Source organism: Nuphar pumila, chromosome 2, assembly GCF_984573655.1.
Source record: "Nuphar pumila chromosome 2, dmNupPumi1.hap1.1, whole genome shotgun sequence".
Taxonomy (NCBI): domain Eukaryota; kingdom Viridiplantae; phylum Streptophyta; class Magnoliopsida; order Nymphaeales; family Nymphaeaceae; genus Nuphar; species Nuphar pumila.
Genome location: NC_143250.1, coordinates 17,691,226 through 17,707,105, shown reverse-complemented (window position 1 = coordinate 17,707,105; position 15,880 = coordinate 17,691,226). Strand labels below are relative to the sequence as shown.

Here is a 15,880-nt window from a genome sequence, read left to right as displayed (position 1 = left end):
TTTCGGGTCAGTGAGTAATTGCTGGTATTTCTATTTCACGGCATTTGACAAATCCCTTGACATACAACGACAACATTTAGATGTTTCTCGGCTAAATGATGCTTTAACTGAAAGATACCACCCGAAAAAACAGTATGGCAATAGTTGCACTTAATTTTCAATCGGTTTTCACTCATTACTCGAGTTCCCCATTGTTATGCCGGATCATTTGATGCCATCTTTCTCCAATAAAATTCAATTAGAAGCAAAAAATAAGTTTTTTTTAACCTTAACTACTTCTTTGAGTGGAACAATGGTGGAAATGCACTCTTGAACAAATTGCAAAAGCCCTCTCTCTTGTGGCACGGATCAACCCCCAACTCGCTCTCATGAGTCCTAGGGTGCATGAATACCTCTCTAATGACTTCTACACAAATGAGGGAGTCAACCCTCAAGATGTCTTTAAAACCCAAAAAGACTATTCAACCATTTTTAATGTGTGTCGATACTATATCATACGATACATATGATACAAATATGATATGCACTTGTATCACAATACGAGTTTGTATTGTACAATACAGTATGATACTCACAACATTGGGTGAAACACCTTTCTTTAGATTGTTTGGAAAGCATTCTAATTATTCTATACTTCGTGCCTTTGGTTGCAAGTGTTACGTTCATGTAGATAATTTCCTTCGGAATAAGTTTGTTGGATATGATGATGAGGTTAAAGGTTATAGGTGCTATAATATGGAGACTAATCATCTTGTCATTTCCAGACATGTTATATTCCACGAAAACGAGTGTGCAGTTTCAACTGAAAGAGATGATTCAGGGCAGTTTCAACCATTAATAAAGTTCTGGCCTATGGTAATCCCAACAATGTCCAACAGATCCCAATCACACGAGGGAACACCTCCAAATCATATGCGATCGGTCAGCAGCCATCTAGAGCCTCAACCAACAACTCTTAATAGCTATAATACCACTAATCAGGATCATGAATTCAGCATGCAACAAAACTCGGATATTGGACAAGATAGAGGGACCCAATCATTTATTGATGGTTTTAACGATATTTCTCATCCAGTTCAGTTTCAACAAATTCCCTTGGTATATTAGAGTCATTCTAAGGTGCAGCTGAAATCATAGCCCAATCAAAGAGCTAATGACGATGATAGGATCCATGAAGGAACTATTGATGATTTGCATGACATAATAGAAACTAGTGGTACTGATGGACAACATATTCAATTAAGGAGATCCGTTAGGCCGCACCATCTGTCGGACAAGTGGGTAAGCTATGATACCTTTTCTGTTGACTTTAAATTGTTTATGACTCCCATTCATCAAGAAAAGGAACCATACAATTTTGCTGAGGCATATAAAAATAATCGGTGGATTGAAGTTATGAATGAAGAGATCAATGCTTTGTAATGAAATATGCGGAAAAGCAAAGAGTGCACTAAGCACTTACAACATTTACTAATGAACAAACAAAGAGGGGCTAATACCCAACCCACAAGAGACAACACAACATAAAAATATAAATGCCTCTTATTGAAAGAGAGAGAGCTCTCAAGAGTAAGAAATACAAGAGGGGAGCACCCCTATTTATACACAAGAGAAGGAGAGGGAGAGGGCCAAGAGGCCTTAAAAGGAGAGCCACCTAGGGGGCTCCCCATGTAGTCGTTGGGAGCCCCCAACGGTCACTAATGTGACCGTTGGAGGCCCCATCGACTACATGGTGGGGCCCCTTTTGAGTGAGCAAAAAACAAAAAACAAAAAATACATTTTACAAAAAAATAAAGAGAAAAATAAACTAAGAAAAACAAGTACCCCTATCGGGTACTTGTGAAATGACAGAAATACCCCTATCGGGTATTATATATATATAAATATATATATATATATATATATATGAATTACATATATTTTAACACCCTCCCTCAAGCTTTACGGGGATATAACCGAAAGCTTGTTAAGGAGAAACAAAAACCGAGGAGCCGCAAGAGCCTTAGTGAAGAAGTCCGCCAACTGGAACTCTGATGTGACGTAAGGTAGTGCTATAGTTCCTCTTAGGAATTCATCCCGAACGTAATGGCAGTCCATCTCAATATGTTTAGTACGTTCATGGAAGGTGTGATTGCTTGCAATATAGATTGCGCTTTTGTTGTCACAACACATCTTCGAAGGAGTAGAGATGACAATGCCCATATCACTGAGGAGGCTTCTTAGCCACACAAGTTCCATGGTTGTAGTGGCCATAGCACGATATTCTGCTTCCGTCGAGGACAATGATACTTTGTGTTGCTTCTTGCATCTCCACGAAATCATAGAGTCACCTAAGAAAACACAAAAACCGGTAGTTGAGACACGGTCATTGGGATTTCCTCCCCAATCTGCATCAGTATAAGCAATTAAATCAAGTGACGAGGCAGAAGAAAGAAAAACTCCCTTAGTTATGGTATTTTTGATATATCTGACAATCCTTAAGACTGCACTCATGTGCACGGTTGTAGGTGCATGTTGAAACTGACTGACAGAGTGGACGGCATGAGCAATGTCTGGCCGTGTGATGGATAGGTAGGTTAGAGACCCAACAAGTTGCCGGTAGGGAGTAGGATCCTCGAGAGGTGTTCCATCTTCCAACCTTAATTTTGCATTGATGACTTCTGGGGTTTCTGTCTTCTTGTCATCGGAGATACCCGATTTGGAACAGATGTCAGCAGCAAGTTTCATCTGAGAGAGAATGTACCCTCGAGGAGAGTACGCCACTTCAATTCCTAAAAAATATCTTAAGAAACCAAGGTCAGACATATCAAAATTTTCTTTCAAAACCTTTTTAATATCATTAATGCTTGCTCATCACTTCCTGTGATGATCATATCATCAACATAAAGTAGTAAAATAACTACAGAAGACCCTGCACTTTTCACAAACAAAGCAGTGTCAGTATAACATGAACGAAAATTTAAACTTGTCATTACATTACTAAATCTATCATGCCAAGCCTTTGGAGCTTGTTTTAAACCATATAATGCCTTTTTAAGTTTAAGAATTTTATTTTTACCAATACATACTCCTGGTGGGGGATCCATGTAAACTTCTTCATTTAATTCGCCATTTAGAAATGCATTCTTAACATCAAGTTGATAGATAGGCCATTTCTTTACAGACGCAATAGCAATAAGAGTCCTAACACTAGTCATTCTAGCAACAGGTGCGAATGTTTCTTCATAATCTATACCATATTCCTGAGCATATCCTTTAGCTACTAATCGTGCTTTATAACGTTCTAATGAACCATCACTCTTGGTTTTAATTTTGAAGACCCATCTACATCCTATTGATTTCTTTCCAGTGGGTAACGAAGTTATTTCCCAAGTTTTTGCTTTTTCAAGGGCACTAAGCTCTAAGTTCATGGCTTCAACCCATTGGGGAATATTTTTGGCCTCATTATAGTGTGAAGGTTCATGAAATGAATGTAATGCAATTAGACATGCTCTATATCTAGGAGTTAGGGACTCATAGGAAACAAACCTATTTGGAGGATTGGAGATCCGACTGGATCTCCTTAAAGATGTTTCTTCAATGTCGGATCCTTGAGGGTATTTTTCTAAGGCACTTATCTGAGTTTGTTGACCACGCCTAACATATGTTTGGATTGGTCTATTATTCTCATCTACAACATTATCAAGAGGGATTTCCTCTAGGTCATTCAAAGACTCATTAGAGATTTCCTCTTCTTGAGGAGTCTCATCTTCTTGAGATAGAAGATCAAATAAAAAAGTATATTCACTTTCGTCAATATCTTTAGTTTTCACAAAACCATTTTCATTTTCCAAAAATGTTACATCTTTGGATACATAGAGTTTGTTATTTTTCAAGTCAAAACATCTAAAACCCTTTTGATTTTCTCCATAACCCAAGAAAACGCATTCAATAGCTTTAGGAGATAATTTGTCCCGTTTATGAGTAAGGACAAAACATTTACATCCAAAAACTCTTAATCTATTGAAGTCAGGTGTTCTTTCAAATAGTTTTTCGTATGGAGATGTATTTTGTAAGGATGAAGATATCATTCTATTTATTAAATAAGTTGAGGTTAAGGCCGCTTCGGCCCAAAAATTCTTTGGAATTTCTTTGGAAATAAGGAGTGTCCTAGTGGTTTCCATGATATGTCTATGCTTTCTTTCGGCCAAGCCGTTTTGTTGAGGAGTCCTAGGACACGATCTTTGATGACAAATCCCATTTACTTCTAAATAGTTTTGAAATTCATTTGATAAATATTCTCCACCCGAATCGGATCTAAGAGTAAAAATATTACTTAAAAATTGATTTTTAACTATCATATGAATTTTTTTAAAAAGCTCAAAGACTTCGGATTTTAAATTGAGGAAGTAGATCCATACATACCTAGTATAGTCATCGATGAAAGTGACATAATAGGAGTACCCTCCTTTAGACATGACAGGGGAAGGACCCCAAACGTCCGAATGGACTAACTCAAAAGGTCTTTTGGATACAAAAGTCCGGTTTGGAAAAGGAGTAGATTTCATTTTGCCAAAAATACAATTCTTGCACACAAAATGTTTCTCATTACAAAATTTCTTTCCGAATGGAAATGAGTACATTTTTGAGAAACTAGGATGTTCAAGTCTTTGATGCCAAATATCAATATTTTTATCTTGGACATGGTTACAAAAAGAGTTAATGGGGAGTTTCAAGTTGCTCATGTAATAGAGATCTCCCCTTTTATGGCCTTGCCCAATCAGCTTCCCGGACCGGAGATCCTGTATAGAGCAATCCTTAGTTGAGAAGGAGATTTTACATCCATGATCGCATATTTGAGCAACAGAGAGGAGATTTAAATTAAGTTGAGGTACAACTCTCACGTTTGGCACAAAGAAGTCCTTTGAAAAGTTTAAGGTTCCAAGACTTTTAACTTGTAAAGATGTACCATCGGCAGTTGAAACATAGGAGTTTTAAAAGTTATTACATAAATCGGAAAGCTCATTTTCAAGGGGGGTCATATGAAAGGAAGCTCCAGAGTCAAGGATCCAAGACGACATACCTGGAGGAGAGGAGGAAGCTACGGCGGCACCCGAAGTTGATGGAATCTTGAGTAGAGTTTGTAGTGCCTCCGATAGTTGAGCAAGAGAAAAAGAGTCCGTTCCTTTGATTGCTTCCTCTTTCTTTTGAGTAGCTTCTTCAACGGAAGCAACTTTATTTTTTGGTGCTTCATTCAACTTAGGGCAATTAGGTCTTATATGACCCGGTTCTTGACAATGATGGCAAATGGCTTTTCTGTAGTTGCCATTATAGTTATTTTGTCTTTCAAAATGTGGAGGTTTGTAGGTTTTCATATGGTTGCCGGGTTTGGATACGGCAAGACATCATTTCCTCCTTTAATCATGCCAAGACGGGTTTCTTCTTGGCATATTTCGGCTATGGCATCTTCCAAGGGAAGAGGCTTTGATCTATGTAGGAGGGAGGATCTCACTTGTTCATATTCGGGCCTAAGCCCATGTAAAAATTGGAAAAAGTGTTCTTTTTCCATTTGTTCTCTCCTTAATTCCACATCTATACTAGAAACCCATTTTGGTTCTAGTAAGGATAGCTCATTCCATAGAGGGCCAAGAGTGCTAAAGTAATCCCTAACACTCATTTCTCCTTGCTTGATAGTCCGGATTTTTTCTTGAAGAAAGAATTGACGAGCAAGGTCTTTTTGTGTAAACATACCTTTCATGAAGAACCATGCTTCATTTGCCATCCTAAATTTGGCAATGTTGGCGCAAATCTTGAGCTCCACATTATTCATGAACCAAGCAAGAATCTTGGCATGCTTACTCTCCCAATCTTCTATTTTAGATTGGTGATCTTCAATGGCCTTTATGCGGGCATCTCCTTCAAGAGCTTTTTCTTGATCGCCTTCCATCTTAGTTAGTTGGAGTTGTGGTTCCGGAATGGTGCCCATAACGTATCCCCAAAGCTTTTTCCCTTTGAGGTTGTTTTCCATGGCGGCGGCCCACATCATGTAGTTGGAACCATTGAGCTTGAAGGAGAGATCAATCTTTTGTTCTCCTTCCATAACAACCACTTACAAGAGAATATCAAGGAGAGAGAAACAAAGAAAACAAATATAGCTACACCACTAGCTATATTAAAAAGAAGAGCATACACAAGGCTCTGATACCATGTAATGAAATATGCGGAAAAGCAAAGAGTGCACTAAGCACTTACAACATTTACTAATGAACAAACAAAGAGGGGCTAATACCCAACCCACAAGAGACAACACAACATAAAAATATAAATGCCTCTTATTGAAAGAGAGAGAGCTCTCAAGAGTAAGAAATACAAGAGGGGAGCACCCCTATTTATACACAAAAGAAGGAGAGGGAGAGGGCCAAGAGGCCTTAAAAGGAGAGCCACCTAGGGGGCTCCCCATGTAGTCGTTGGGAGCCCCCAACGGTCACTAATGTGACCGTTGGAGGCCCCATCGACTACATGGTGGGGCCCCTTTTGAGTGAGCAAAAAACAAAAAATACATTTTACAAAAAAATAAAGAGAAAAATAAACTAAGAAAAACAAGTACCCCTATCGGGTACTTGTGAAATGACAGAAATACCCCTATCGGGTATTTTATATATATATATATATATATATGAATTACATATATTTTAACATGCTTTGCATTTGTGTGACACTTGGGAAGTCATGAACATAGTCATAGATAAAAACATTGCTGGATGCAGATGGGTCTATAAAATTAAGTATAAAGTTAACAACAGTATTGAGAGGTATAAGGCAAGATTAATTGCCAAAGGATATAATTAAGAACATGGTCTTGACTTTGATGAGACTTTCAACCATGTTGTCAGAATGAAAACAATCCGTGTTATTCTTTCTCTTGCCATTTTTTTTGGTTGGCAGCTGTATCAACTTGATGTGAAGAATGTGTTCCTTTACTGAAGATTATATGAAGAGGTATATATTGAGCATCCTCTCGGTTATCCCGAAGGTGATGTTGCGAAGACAACCTTGAGATTAGAAAAGGCCATCTATGGGCTCAAGCGAGCATCCAGGGGCATGGTTTGAAACATTCAGTACATCAGTTCTATTGATTGGCTTCACACATAGTCAATGTGATTACTCCTTATTCACTCACATTGATAGTTCTGATATGACATTGATTCTTGTTTATTCTGACGATATTATTATAACAGGGAGTAGTTAATCACGTATCCAAGATCTTAAGACCTTCCTACATCATAAGTTTCACATGAAGGATCTTGGGGTTCTCATGTATTTTCTTGGTGTACAAGTGGACAATTTCTTTGGCTCTTTCATAGAGTAAATATGCCCAGGATCTCTTACAACGTAGTGGTATGGTAGAATGTAAGCATGCCAATGGCATTAAATACGAAACTACATGAAGATATTGAAAATGGTGGCATGATGGACTCTCCAGAGAAATTCAGAAGCATAGTAGAGGCACTTCAATACCTAACCTTTACAAGACCAAATTTGGCTTATGCCGTTAACCAGGTATCATAATTTATGCATGCTCCTAGGCAAAGCCACATGGATGTTGTGAAAAGAATCCTTAGATATATCAAAGGCACAATCACTGATGGTGTTATGTACTCCAAACTGGTGAATCATACATATTCAATGAACCTTGTGGTAGTTGCCTATTCAAACGTGGATTGGGCAAGTGATCCCTCCATGAGGTCAGTTACAGGTTATGGAGTATTTTTGGGAAGGCATTTGGTCACATGGTCAAGCAAGAGACAAAGAACGGTGGTTAGATCAAACACGGAAGCTGAACACAGAGCAATGAGTGTTGTCACAACTGAAATTTTATGGCTTCGTCATCTACTGTCTGCTCTGAGACAACAAATAGATAAATCCCTCATATATTGTGATAATCTAAGTGTAGTGGCAGTTGTGACTAATCCTGTTCAACATGGAAAGATGAAGCATGTTGAGTTGGATCAACATTTTGTTTGCGAACGAGTAGAAGATAAAGAAGTGCAACCACGTTTTATTTCTGTAGAACATCAAGTGGCTGATCTGTTTACCAAACTGTTACCCTTTCTTCGTCATTGGATGCTTAAAAACAAACTGTCCATGGTCATAACCCTTGCACAGTTTGAGGGGGGGTTTTAAGGATAGAAGACATGAGGGTATTCTTGTTATAATAAGAAATCTGGTCATAATAGGAATTCTAGTCATAATAGGAACCCAGATGAGGGTATTTTAGTCATATTGTTGGACCAGTTTTAGACTTTTAGTCCAACTCAAAGTCTTGTGAAACAGTCCTGATGTAATACAATGTCTGTATTGTTTTCTATATAAACATACCTAGGGACGTCCTCTCATGCATGCAGAAATAGAGTAACATCCCATAGGATTCATTCATATCTCTCTTTTACTATATTCAGATCTGAAACTCTGCCAAAACTGACAAGTCATCTCTTTTGACAAGTAAATATTAGGTTGTTTCTTCATTTGAGGATAAAACAAAAATACTTTATAATGCATAAGCTTGTGTTCTTGGCTAGTCTCATTCTCAGACAAAAAAAAAAGTTCTTGTGTAAACACTTATTGGAAATGAGGAAAGTCAAGCTATCAGGTGAATGTCCATCTTTACTCATTCATCGTTTCCATTTATATCTCCATATCCTGTGGCCATACAAGTGATGACAAAATGATTTCTTCAAGTGGCTGCATTTTGGTGACAAATCTTGTGCATCTAGGATTTCTCATTATGTAGCTATTCTGAAATAATGAATGCCTGCATGAGAAGGGAGAATACCTGCATGAGAAGTGAGGGAGGAGTGATTTATAGCTTGTAGTCTTGAGAGGTTTACTCCTAAACTATGTCACATAGACACGACTATTGAGCAGCGGTACCCGTGTCAACATGGCCCGACATGGGTACCAGTACTGAATGCAGCATGGGTACATGCTGGTCTGAATTGGGTCAGGTCCAACCCTGACCCAAACCAAGTTTTTTTTTATGTTGGTGAAAGGCAGGGAGGAAGAAGAAAAAGGAGAAGGAAGAAGAAGAAGAGGAAGAGAAGAAGAATAACAAGAAAAAGAAGAAAAAAAGAAAGGAGAATGAAGATCAAGAAGAAAAAGAAGAAAGAGAAGGAAGAAGAAGACGGAATAGGAAGATAAGGAGAAGGACAAAGAAGATGAAAGAGGAAGATGAGAAGGAAGAAAAAAACAAAAGAGGAAGAGAAAGAGGAGGAGAGGAAAGAAGAAAGGGGAAGAGGAGGAGAAGGAAGAAGAAGACGAAAGATGAATAGGAAGAGGAGAAGCAAGAAGAAGCCGAAAGAGGAAGAGAAGAGAGCATACCCTCTTCAACTTCCTTCTTCCAATCTGCTAGTGAGAGAGAGAGAGGGGGGGGGGGGGAAGGGCCCTTTCCCCTTTTATAAGATGTCTTATATATGAATCCATATATAATCCAGACCCAAACCCAAAATGATAATATACCTGACCCGTACTCGATGGTTTTTTTTTCAAAAATCCGACCTTACAGATGTGTTCTGCATGATCGATTCACTAGAAATCGACTCTTGAATCATGCATTTTGGATGAAAAAGAAACAGTTTTTGGAGCCTCAAAATTTTAAAAAAATTCTAGACCGTTGATTTTGGAACCTTATAAAAACCTATCCACCCATGGGAATCAAATGATCCAACACCCTATTCCTATGAAAACAAGCACGTAGAACACATGTAAGGTTAGAATTTAAAAAAAACACCTAAATTTAAAAAAAAAAAACCATCTGGGACAGGTTTGTCATGGATGGAGTATGGTAGAGTCCCATTTTCTTTATATATATATATATATATATATATAGCCATGTGCCCGTACCCATATTTTTTGAAAATTTCATGTCGTACCCTCTGTACCCGTACCCGTACCCGTACCCTTGTGACATAGCTCCTAAACCATTGTCAGCATGCAAGAGGCACAGGTTACTTTGCTTGATAAGATCATTTATGAAGTCCTGATGAATGACGGTTAATAAGTTCTTTAAATTGCTTCTAGTGTATGAATATTGATCACTAATTTGAAATGTTGATCTTGACTAATAGGTCCATGAGGGTGTTGTTGAAGATGTTGCTTGGCATTTGAGACACGAGTACCTGTTTGGTTCAGTAGGTGATGATCGCCAGCTACTTATTTGGGACATGCGGTCATCATCAGTCAACAAGCCCATCCAATCTGTCATTGCTCATCAAGGTGAGGTAAGTATTATGAATAATATTCATTAGCAATTCTATTTTTGAGATGGTCAATATCTTTATCGTGTTTGATATCATTGTCATATATATGACCTTTCATTTTGTTCATGGTTTCTTGCTTTCCACTTTCTAGCATAATTTGCTTTAAATTATATATCAGGGTGAATTGTAAGATGAGTCCATTTTGATCTATGGGCACTTACTCAAATTATCATTGCACTTATTTGAATTTTGATAGTAATGACATTGAAAATGGATTTCATTAAGATTACCTGAAGCAGCTAACTAGGGGTTTTTCATGTCTTTTGTGATTAAAAGCTTGGTTTCACTAGTATCTTAAAGGAAATCATGGTGTTTCTTTTCAATGCTTATCTAATATTTAATCAAATTAGGGGCTTCTTTTTTTCTTTAATTTGATGAATTTTAGTTAAAAATCAGAGGGGGACTTAAAGTTCCTTGTGACATCTATTTTCATGGTTTTCATATCAACATAAAGGATTGATGTAATTGACATGGTGAACATAATTTATGAATTTCAAGCATTTCATACTAATCAAGCTATGTCACAAGAAAGCTTTAGTTACCGTGTGTGTCTCGTGTGTCATCTTCTGCACAACTCTAGACACAGTACAACACTTCAGATCATTCATTTTATATTTATTTGCATGTTTTTATATTTATCATTAATTACACTACAATTCAGTTTTCAATTCGAAATTGTTATAAAATGCACATTATCATAATCATTTAAAATTGTTGTTCAAGAGTTTGCACGTATGATATTACTCATGCTCTATCATTTTTGCTTAAGAACTTTGAATGCTCACACATATAATGTACGACCGAGTCCCTGCCTCCTAGTTTTGCAAAACTCCCATGTTGCATCAAGTGTGCTCATGTCATGTTTCATACCTCTGTGTGAGAGGGAGGGAGGAAGATGCATGCTGAGTCCCTGTGTCCCAGTTTCACAAAACTCTCATGTTATTACCAAGTGTCAATTTCTGTTTTGTGCCCACATTTGTGTCTGTGGCATAGTAAGAAGGTAATTCCAAACATTGGACACAATAATTAGGGGTATTTTGTTAATTTCTCTGCAATGTTATATGAAATCACATGACTAGCATCTGTGTCTGTGGCATGTTTTGTATGCCTTTCCCATGATTTATAATCCTTTTTAACAATTCAAGTTTACACTTTGGTTTCTCAGATAAAGTAATACATTTTCGTAGTTATTTGAACATTTTCACATGAAACTTTTTTAGTTGTAAATTGTTACTTGGTATTTTAAACTTGAACTCATGTGACTTAGACTAGTTTGAGATTAGTGTGCTTAAGTCATGCTTCAATTGAAATAGGTCTTATAGAGCTAAGCCACATTTCGGACTGAACTTACTCTAGCCAATGCAAGCTTAGACATACATCTCAAACTAACCTTCTAAAGTGAAAAAAGATATTTACTTTCAAAGGAGAAAGTTCTGTCAGACAAGGCAAATGTGGAAAACCAATAGCCTCGAACTTATTCTGGTTGTGCTTTGGAGTTAGGCCTATGTGGGGCATGTAAAAACTTGGTGTTTTATCCATAGCTTCTAGAGCAGGGAGCAGTGCGGAAATTAGATGTTGGAAGCAACATGTTTGAATTTAGAATGAGCCGGTAAGCAAAATACTGAAAATCAATGTGTGGAAATGTTTAAGAAGCACACTGCGGTTTGGATGTGAGATGAGGGCGAAGCAATGGAAAGTGATGCCCAAAACAAGGGATGTCATTGTCTATAATCTACATTAAGTTATTCCTGATTTACTTTATTTAAATAAACCATGAAAATATACATATGGGCCATTCAAAAACTGATAATTATATTTGCAATGTTTGAGTCAAGAGTGACATTCATGAATTTGAGCATAGTATAAAAGATAACACGGAAAAAATATACAAGAGATCACACTAATTTCACAAATCTTGTTCTTGCGAAAATCTTTGCAAGGGAAACTCTCATGATGTTTGAAATATCTTGTTTTTCTCAAGAAAATATCACATACATATAAATGGCAAAAATATTACAAAAGTTATTTTTATCACATCACTATGATGATAAAAAATGTGATATTTTGAAAATATCACAATTTTCAGTATTATATTTATCTTTGAAAAGATCATCATAAATTATTGATGATATATGTAACATGGGTTGACACATGTAGGATTTCTGTTGACACATCAATAAGCATTATAATATAGGGATAGTACTTTTTTTTGGACAAAAGCCTAAAATCTATTTTTTTTGCAAGAATTGTTTCAAGTATTTAGATTCTGTTATCCAGGAACCCGAATGGTATTCACTTTTGTTGTATATGGAATTGCGGCCTCTATATTCAGTAATCTTGGTTTCTTGTGACTTTTGACTTGTTATGGAAACAAACTGCTTCCTGCTTCCAAATCAGGCTTTTCACTTTGCCTAAGCACTTCAGGTGGCTTTTCTCATCACCACCTCCACCATCATCATTATCACAGCTTTGCACCAATCATGTATGGATGGCTTTTCAGGTCCTATTTCTGTATACATTCCTATCTAGAGCTAAAGCTTGTGCACATGGTGACAAAGATATCAACAATATTTAAAAAAATAACGTAAAAGTACTATATTTTCATGAATATTAAAAATGATGATTAAATTATTGATTATGGACTTGATCTGTTCTTTATCTACTATATCTATAATTCTATATTATATAAATGAGAGTGTGGTACAACAATCAGGAACTCATCAATGATTATAACAATTAGTGTTATTTTTCTGTTTGTTGAGAACATGGATCCTCTCACTTTACATCTACAACTCATTGCAAGGTACTGGGTTATATATATATATATATATATATATATATATATATGGTAAATATTGGCTACTAAAGAAGGTAAGGAACTGATGAGTAGAAATCATTTTTTTTCTTAAAAATTACAATAAGTAATTAGGTTTTTAAAAGGGTCCAAAAGTCAATGGCCCATAATGTGCCAAAATTTTATAACTCAAAAGATCACACTTTTACATCAGAAAAGCACGATCCAAGGCTTGATCCTTAGCAAACAAACCATGCTGAACACATCCATGTGGTTAGATTGAGTCGATACAACTTGCACCTATGATTTTTAGCTCATTAGTAGCCAATATTTACCTATATATATATATATATATATATATATATATATATATATAAAGCAGTGGTAATATACCTGACCCATACCCGATGGGCTTTTTTTCAAAAAACTGACCTTATGGATGTGTTCCAAGAACTGATTTTGTAACCTTATAAAAACCTATCCACACATCGGAATCAAATGATCCAAGAACTGATTCCTATGAAAACAAGCACGTAAAACACATTTGTAAGGTTAGAGTTTCGAAAAAACACCAAACTTTTTTAAAAAACCCCATTTGGTATGTGTCGAGCATGGATGGAATCAGGTAGATTCCCATTTTCATATATATATATATATATAGTGATGAGTGGCTCCTAAACCGTCCACGTGTTTGTTGCTTAATCCTAACATGTAGATGCGATCATCATTACTTATTCTCAAAAAACCATGCTTCGGATTGAATTGATTCGATGAGGAACATTGATTTCTATGTCACATAGGTGCGAGTGCGGATGCGGTACTTAAAAAAAACTTGGGTGCAAGGGTGTTGTGCTGGAAGGGTATATATATATATAATTTTTAACAGTTTTAAGTTAACATTACGTGTATGTGTGTTCATTTATGTATTTATATATATAATATTAGATAAAACTAGACTTTGGTTACGGTTAACTGAAACTACCTTTGGATAAAAATGAACCTCAGTGTGGTTGACTTCACCCGACACAAAAGAAGTGTCAAAGTGTCACACCCGCATGAGTGCGTGTGTGGTGCCTTGTTAGAAGAGTCTGTGTTGCATAGTTTGATTTCTATTTAACGAAGTTTTGGTGCAATATGAGCTGTTGATTTTTCATCGCTTTAAATACCCATCTAAACACGAAAAATGGCTAGTTAAGCTATAGAGAATACATCTATAAGTTCAAATTAGGCAAACACTTGAAACTTTGTCCTTTGAATATATTAAGGGCGATTTAGGAGATAAGACTGTTTAGGAGCTACTCATATATATATATGTGTGTGTGTGTGTGTGTGTGCAAGGTTGTAAGTATCATATCATTACCTGTATTGGTCAGTTCCAAAATAAGATACATATTATATCGTAAAAAATCATAAATTTTAAAAAAAATCATGGAATATCAGAAAAAATTAGCAAAAATATTTAAAAAACACATGAAACAATGATGAATTACAAAATACAACCATAAAATCACATATGAAGCATTTATGTATCTATGAGTTGCATAAGACATCATAACCAAGCTTTTTAAAAATAACACGTTAAACAATAACCAAGTTTTTTAAAAATATACCATCAATCATCATCACCACCATCTTCTTCTCCTCCTCCTTTGACATTCACATCATTTTCAATGTATGTGGGCTCTTTATCATCTACATCCTGACTTCTTCCTTAAGAATGTTTGCTTCTTCTTGAACCCATGCATCCAATACATCAAAAAATTTCAAACTAATGTGATCAAATTGGTCTTTGTGCCTCTATGATAAGTTGATAACTTTTCTATTTGCCTAAAAAGATAACATAAAAAATTTATAATTAATTGAGTTTTGTATGATATAAAGAAAACTTTAAATAAACACATGAAAACGACAAATAAACTTTATAAATTTATATATCTTTGCCTCTGCCGTAAGTTGTAGCTAACGTAGATGAGGTCATTGACCCTTTTGTGTTCCAATCTATTTTTTCGTTTTGTATTGAATAATATTTTGAGGTTGAATCTCTTCCACAATCTGATCAAATACCCTGAGCAATACATATGTTGTCTTGGGTGTATCAGAGAAATCAATTGACTTTAAAAACATAGTTTATTTGGGGCAATAAACAAGGAAATTTATCAAGGTCCTTGACTTTCTGTCTATCCACCCATCTGCCATGATGTTATATTCAGTTTTCTTGCCTCATCTTATCACAATATGTCTTCACTTCATTCACATTTTTATTTAAAATTTTCTTCTCAAAGCATGATGTTAAGGCATTTTTTATCCAAGTTCGATACTGGTTATGACATTTGCCATGACTTGAAAACTATGTAGTCAAAAGCCATGACTAGGCACCGACTAGTCTGCCTAGTTGGTCTAGACGTAAGTAAAATGCCTAGGCTTTCCTATTCCTACGTGGGTACCTTAAAAGCTACTAATTTTGCCAAGTAGGAACCGACTAAGGTGCCTAGTCGATGACTAAGCTGCCTTAACCTAGGCATGAGGGCAATATAGTTATTTATTATTCTTATATATATTTTGTTATTTTTTTGTGTATATAATTATATATATATATATATATATATATATGTGCATGTGTTTGTGTGGTTTGTTATGTGAAATCTTGAAAACATGCTTAGTTATTATATGTGTGTGTTACTTTGCTTTTGAGATTTTTTATGTGAAACATTGAAAGCATGCACGGTTAATTTTAATTGATTATGTTTTTTATATATGTGTGTGTTAGTTTGTTTTTGATGAATTTTTCTAT

At 36.0% G+C, this 15,880-nt stretch overlaps 1 protein-coding gene across 1 annotated transcript in view; it reads left to right on the top strand.

Annotated features, from left to right (window-relative positions):
• LOC149844917 (histone-binding protein MSI1) overlaps nucleotides 1-15,880 on the top strand; it is a 33,028-nt gene that overhangs the window by 12,334 nt on the left and 4,814 nt on the right. The window contains exon 3 of the mRNA XM_089995368.1: nucleotides 10,104-10,256. Within this exon, the coding sequence (XP_089851494.1) occupies nucleotides 10,104-10,256 (153 nt within the window). The remainder of the gene's footprint in view (nucleotides 1-10,103; nucleotides 10,257-15,880) is intronic.